Source organism: Alnus glutinosa, chromosome 7 (genome assembly GCF_958979055.1).
Source record: "Alnus glutinosa chromosome 7, dhAlnGlut1.1, whole genome shotgun sequence".
NCBI lineage: Eukaryota > Viridiplantae > Streptophyta > Magnoliopsida > Fagales > Betulaceae > Alnus > Alnus glutinosa.
Window position 1 is genome coordinate 2,822,783 of NC_084892.1, and position 6,531 is coordinate 2,829,313.

The 6,531-nt window shown below is 36.2% G+C and overlaps 1 protein-coding gene across 1 annotated transcript; it reads left to right on the forward strand.

Moving 5' to 3' along the window:
* On the forward strand, positions 1–5,781 carry LOC133873128 (uncharacterized). The gene is made up of 5 exons (XM_062310853.1): positions 1–312; positions 1,334–1,596; positions 1,703–1,914; positions 2,074–2,338; positions 5,180–5,781. The coding sequence occupies exons 1-5, from the start codon at positions 219–221 to the stop codon at positions 5,474–5,476; spliced, it is 1,131 nt and encodes a 376-aa protein (XP_062166837.1). The 5' UTR covers positions 1–218; the 3' UTR covers positions 5,477–5,781.
* The last annotated feature ends 750 nt before the right edge of the window (positions 5,782–6,531 follow it).

The following is a 6,531-nucleotide window of genomic DNA, read 5'->3' on the forward strand; positions in this document are numbered from 1 at the left end:
GGGCCGACCGTCACAGGAACACACAACGAAGGAGTCGAAGGACACAAACCAAAGCTAAAACGTTGACCATATTAAAATAGTAGCCACCAAAAAAAACACCTCGTTACACAACCTCTTTACCGTCCACCACACTCAGAGTCTCAGATCTCTCTCTCTCCGAGTCTTTGAACTTTTGGGTGGTCTTGTTGTCAGGTTTAGGTGGGTATTGTGTGGGGGAAATGGCGGGAGGAGTGAACAGGAAGATATCGGCGGCATCAGCCAGAGCTCACACCAGGAAAGCTAGGCAAAAGGGTTCCTTTCAGCTTCCCTCAGGTGGGTTTTCTTTCTTTTTCTTTTTCATTTGATCAGATGCTGTGGAAGTTTTCATTTTGCCTTATTTTTATCGCGCATCCATCGGAACCATGACATTGCCTTTATCTGGGTCGCTGTTCAACATTTGTCATTTCAGAATTCAGAAACATAGGATACAGCAGAAATTAGATTTTACCTTTAATATATCTACAATTTGTCTATATAATTGATCGTAGATTAATGCGAATTTGACTGCATCAACTGGAATTCCATGGAAATCGTTTTCAAGTTGGTTCTTTAAGTTAAGAGTGTTGGAATTATTTATTTTTATTCGTAATTTACTTTTTGGTGTAAATTGGCATCTATGTGATGTGAAGAGAAGTTTTTTGTTTGAATTTTTTTTTTTTTTTAACTTTCAATCCTTAGGTATTTGTGCATAGTTGTTTTTTTGATGAAAATTTGTGCATAGTTGTTAGGATCTTAACACCACACGATTCACTTTTTTAACCAGTTCGATACCTATACGAGAATACACTGTAGTGGGTTTGATACCCCACTTCTTGTCCATCCCACTATAATATACCACCTCTTACCAATGAGCTCTTGCTCGAATTCTACTTCCTCTCCCACTGAGAATGAGGTGGAGGGTCAGGTCGTGAGTTCAAATTTCACTTGATGTGTAACCTAGCTACTGATCAAAACATATATTTTATGTCACTTCTAATTTTTTATGAACCCAATAGATCACAAACTCTTGCTTGGTGAAATAGAATGTTTTTTCAATAAGCTGGCACTGGCATTCTTTGAATTTGTACTAGTGAAACCATGTCCACAACCGGAGAATGGGTTTCAAGGCAACCAAACTTCTGAATAAATATTATGCAGAATATGCATGTCTTTTATACAGATTTTGTGCTCAATCCATGGAGTTTAATTAGGTTCATTAAATATATATTTTTTTCTCCCCAAATCTGGTAAAAAATGGCTCAACTTTTTATCCAGTCAGTCTATTGCATCTTAATTAAAGCTCAAAATTTTTCAGGGTTGTTAAAGAAAACAGTTGTTTTGCTTTTTGTGGGGTTTCTGGCATGGGCTTATAAGGCAATCCAACCTCCTCCACCCCAGATATGTGGTTCTCCAGATGGTCCCCCTGTTACAGCACCAAGAATCAAACTTAGTGATGGAAGGCATTTGGCCTACAAAGAACATGGTATGCCTAAAGAAATGGCCAACTATAAAATTGTCTACGTCCATGGTTTTGATTCTTGCAGGCATGATGCTGCTGTCGCTGAAAATCTATCTCCGGTACTTCACTTTGGTTTATTTTATTTCTCTCTTTTGGACTGATTTTAAGCATTTAAATGTTATTACTCGAGTTAGCATCATTTGAATCAATGGTGGGTACTTCCAGGAAATTGTTGAAGAGTTAGGGGTCTACGTTGTATCTTTTGACAGACCTGGTTATGGGGAGAGTGATCCTAATCCAAAGAAAACAGTGAAGAGCATGGCTTTGGATATAGAAGAGCTTGCTGATCAATTGGGACTTGGATCCAAATTCTATGTATTGGGTTTATCCATGGGTGGGCAAGTGATTTGGAGTTGCCTCAAGTACATCCCTCACAGGTATGATTTGCCTCTGTATAAATAAATGTGAGAAAAGAGGAAAACAAAAAATTGAATGGCTGCATTTGTTTTTGTGCCTGGACATGTGTGTGAGAGAGAGAATTTTCTGCCACCTTTTTTGCTTCCCTCTTATGTGAGGGACAATTGTAACACTGACAGGCTAGCAGGGGCAGGACTGTTAGCTCCAGTAATTAACTATTGGTGGCCTGGTTTTCCTGCAAACTTATCTACTGAAGCCTACCACCTACAGTTCCGGCAAGATCAATGGACACTTCGTGTTGCTCACTACACACCCTGGCTTACCTATTGGTGGAACACACAAAAATGGTTCCCCGCTTCTAGCGTAGCAGCTCAGAGTCCTGATATTCTTTCTCCCCAAGACAAAGAGCTCTTGCGCAAGCTGTCTGACAGGAAAAACTATGTGGTTAGCATCTAACTTTTCTGGAAATTTCTGTGAATTAATTTTCTTTATTTGAAAGGATCTTAATTCTTTGAAGTTTCTTTATTTGAAAGGATCTTAATTCTTTGAAGGGCATTAAGAAAAACCAATAAGTAGTTGATTTGAAAAATGATATCGGTTAACTGATTGTATATGGCTTGTATTTTGCGGAAGTGAATGCTGTTGCACAATATTATATGAGTACCACTTACTATTGGCATTATCTATGATGTAACCTCTTTCTTAAGTTGTTATAGTTTGCAACTTCAAAAATTTTGTTTCATAAATCCAATTCTTAAACTAGGCGCATATGTGTGTGCATTCATCCAAGTGAGCAAATTTATTCACAAAGAAAATTTAGAAAATTAATACTTATTCTGGTGCTTAAAGTTTCTGAAATTGTGTGATTATCTTGAGCTGTTCTACCATTTAAATGCAATGTAAAAATTTTAAGCTTTTCTGCTGACAAATTTGGTTATTTAAAGACTCCAGAAAGTGTTGCCTGATTTCTGTGCATAATTAGTGCTAAAATTGTGCTGCATAGCACAAAGCTATATTGGGTTGTAAATGGCTTTGAAAGGACATCTTAAACTTGGAATATCTTATTACTTTCTATAACTTTAGCAATTTTGAGTGTGTGATTCCTAAATTTTATATGTTTGTTTAGGCTTTGTTATTCTACAATTTCATTTTATGCTTAATGGTGAACTGAATTTTGATTTTCCTACTTTACTATAAAAACATTTTGCCAAACATACTAAGACTTGTATGGTATTTGTGATAGCTTCAGTAGCTTCAATTGGTATTCCCAGTCACGGGAATTGCTAAGTTGCTATATCACTTTCTCATACTTTGACAGCATGTGTCTAATTAATGATTGTTATTTATGACATAGAAAAAGTGTTATTCTGAGAGTTATTTTGCTTGCATCCGTGGAAATCTTTGCTAGGCCCTCATTATAGAGAGTAGTGGTATGGAGTGATTGGTAATAGCTTTATATTGAATTTTACGAACATATGACAAGCAAAGAAAGTACTTTAGGATTGGCTTTTGACCTTCTCTGCATAGCTTTCTTATCATCTCTTTCCAAAATTTCACAAGAAAGTACATAAAGACTGTTACAATGGTTTGATTGGGAAATTTATTTGCTGTGGAAACCAGATCTGAATTTCTCCTCCTATAAAGCCCCCTGAAATTTGGATTTTTTTCTTTCATGGACTCTAATTCTTAATGACATTCTTTTTTCGTCTCGAGAATTATGGTTCTTAATGGTTGTGAAGGACCTCTAAAATGTCCCCTTCTGAATAAATATGATCTTTGAAAGCATTATGAACATTAAGGACTGGAATGCCCCTACACTTTTTTGTAATTATATTCAAACTTTGTTGGTTTTGACGTAAAATGTTTTCAGCTGAATACATTTTCGGAAAAAAAAAAACTACTGATTTTCTGGCTATTGCCTTGAAAATATTTTCCATTGTTTGGTTCGCATTGAAAATGTGAAATTATTATCATTCAAATTTTCAAACAAAGCTTGATTAAATAGTCTTAGAGCCTTTTTATCCTCACCCAACTAAGCATACCTATATATTCCATTCCTCTTAACCATTTCATCAAACATTTTCTGAGCAGATCCAATTTTGCCGCGTTTTGCAAACATATCAACCATAAAGTTCTCCACAAACGGATAAAAGATGCAACCAAGATAATAACATTGATCGTCATATTTATATCTTCTTTCAATCTTCTATTTCTGTAAATCACTCTATAGTGTATAGCTTTCAAAAGATTCTCAAAATTATAAAGAGAAGACGAGGCAAATGACTCGACACTACCCCAGTCAGTCACCATATGATTAGATTTCTCAGATGTTAATGGCTCAAACTCAAACCCAGCTGATCAAATCAAGCTCAAACTCAATATCTAGAACAACCGAAATGCACCATTTGGTCACATAATAGAGCATACAAAATTCAATAAAAAATGAATCATACGAACTTTGCAGACGTACGCTCTTTCTTAGCATCTTTGAAGGTTTGAAGAGAGGAGTTGTGGGAGGAAAATGTTTTATGCCTAAAAAATGTAAACTATTTTACGAAAGACATGGAAGTGTTTTACGGTTGAGTGAAAATGTTTTACGGTTGACCAAGTTTTCCAAGTGCAACCAATCACTGGGAAAGTGTGGACACTTGAAATACAATGTTTTATGCCTTAAAAAATGTAAACTATTTTACGAAAGACATGGATGGAAGTGTTTTACAGTTGAGTGAAAATGTTTTACGGTTGACCAAGTTTTCCAAGTGCAACCAATCACGGGGAAAGTGAGGACACTTGAAATACATGTATTACTTGTGACTGAATAATCCTTAGTTATGTCTGTATGTTACTGGTTCTACCATAGTTGCAGAATATTATAAGAGCAACCTTTGACTTTAAAAATGGAATGAGCAACCTTCTTGTATAAGGATGTGCTCCACAAATTCTGTTTCAACAATTACAGGAACAAACTTTTGAGACAAGATTAGGCTTTTCAGCTCCTTTTTCTCAGCCAAATTTAAGGCTTGGTTGATTAATTAAACCATCTTATGTGACAATTTAAAATGAAAAGTTTTTGTAAAATTAAGGCGATATCTTTTCATTTATCCAGTAGAATGTTCTACTCTCTCTTTCTCTCTCTATCTCTTTTTTTTTTTTTTCTTTTTTTTTTCTTTTTATCATTTTTATTGGGTGATTTATATGAATTTAAAACCATATATTCATGCTATTATAATCAACCTTAATTTTACTAGAAAAATGTAATTATTTTCTAAATCTGCTCTTCCTCAGGCCCAGGTAAGACAACAAGGAGAATATGAGTCCCTCCATCGTGACTTGATTGTTGGATTTGGGAGCTGGGAGTTCAGTCCTATGGATCTGGAAAACCCATTTGCAAACAATGAAGGTTCTGTCCACTTGTGGCATGGAGATGAAGATTTGATTGTGCCTGTTAAGCTGCAACGATACATTGCTCAACGGCTACCATGGATTCACTATCATGAATTGCCAGGTGCTGGGCACCTTTTGCCCCACACCGATGGCATATGCAATACTATCATTAAGGCAATGTTGCTCGGGGAGAAGTAGTCTTCCACATGTGATGGGCTACCCCAGGTCAATTGCTCTGAGCCTTTCATTCTTCTGCTGATGTGGAAACATTAGATTTCTTTTGATCATTTTGATTTGCCTGATGAGTTTAAGTACCAGATATTAGTATTTCTATATACTGTTGGGTAATAATGCAGTTGCCACTTCGGGACTGAATTGAAAGTAATGTGATTCTGTGTCACTCGATGGTCAGGTAGTTAACATCTATAGGATCATTACTGTTGATTAGACCAACTGAGAAAATATGGGCTTTTATGTGTATGTTAAGTGGAGAAAGTTTCATATATTCTTTTCAACATAAAGGCGAGGTTCAAGATGGTGGTGGCTCTAGCCACCCCCTATGGCCAACCAGGGGGTGGCTGAACCACGTCCGGTGGCTATGGGGTGGCTCGTATCTGCTCAATGCATGGGGTGCATGTTTAGTGCATGGTGTGATGGGGAAAGTACTATACAAATTCCCATATTATCCGATTAAGTTTGCTTTATGGCTTGGCATGAACATAATGTTTATAGATGGGTTATGCACATGAAAATTATATGGCTTCAACTTGCTTCTTTTTATGGGCCACTGGAATAATGTGTCATTGGCTGCCATTATTTGTGATATGCCCCACTCAAGATGATGAATCTGTAAGAAAATTATAGACAACTTATAAGGATGTATTCTCTATTTCCTTGATGGGACTTGGTTCTATGGGACTAGTATTTCCTTCCCTATCTCATAAATTTAGTAATAAACAAAAACGGATCCTTGGAAAGGCGGTGATCTTGTTTGATCATCTCATACAATGGATTAAGTATGAGATCAGATTGGAGATGCCCAGGAAATGATAGTCATCTGTATGATCTTGAATCATTCGATGAGATCTTTTCTAATGTCCTTATTCTGAATTCTGCTCTGAAAAAAACATAAGAAAATACGGGTTCTACCGCTTTTACTACAACTCCCATACAAACTCACCTGATAGTCCAAATTTTATAGAAATGAGTTTTATTTAGATTGTTATGTAGCAGTCCACATTTTTTCGGTTGTT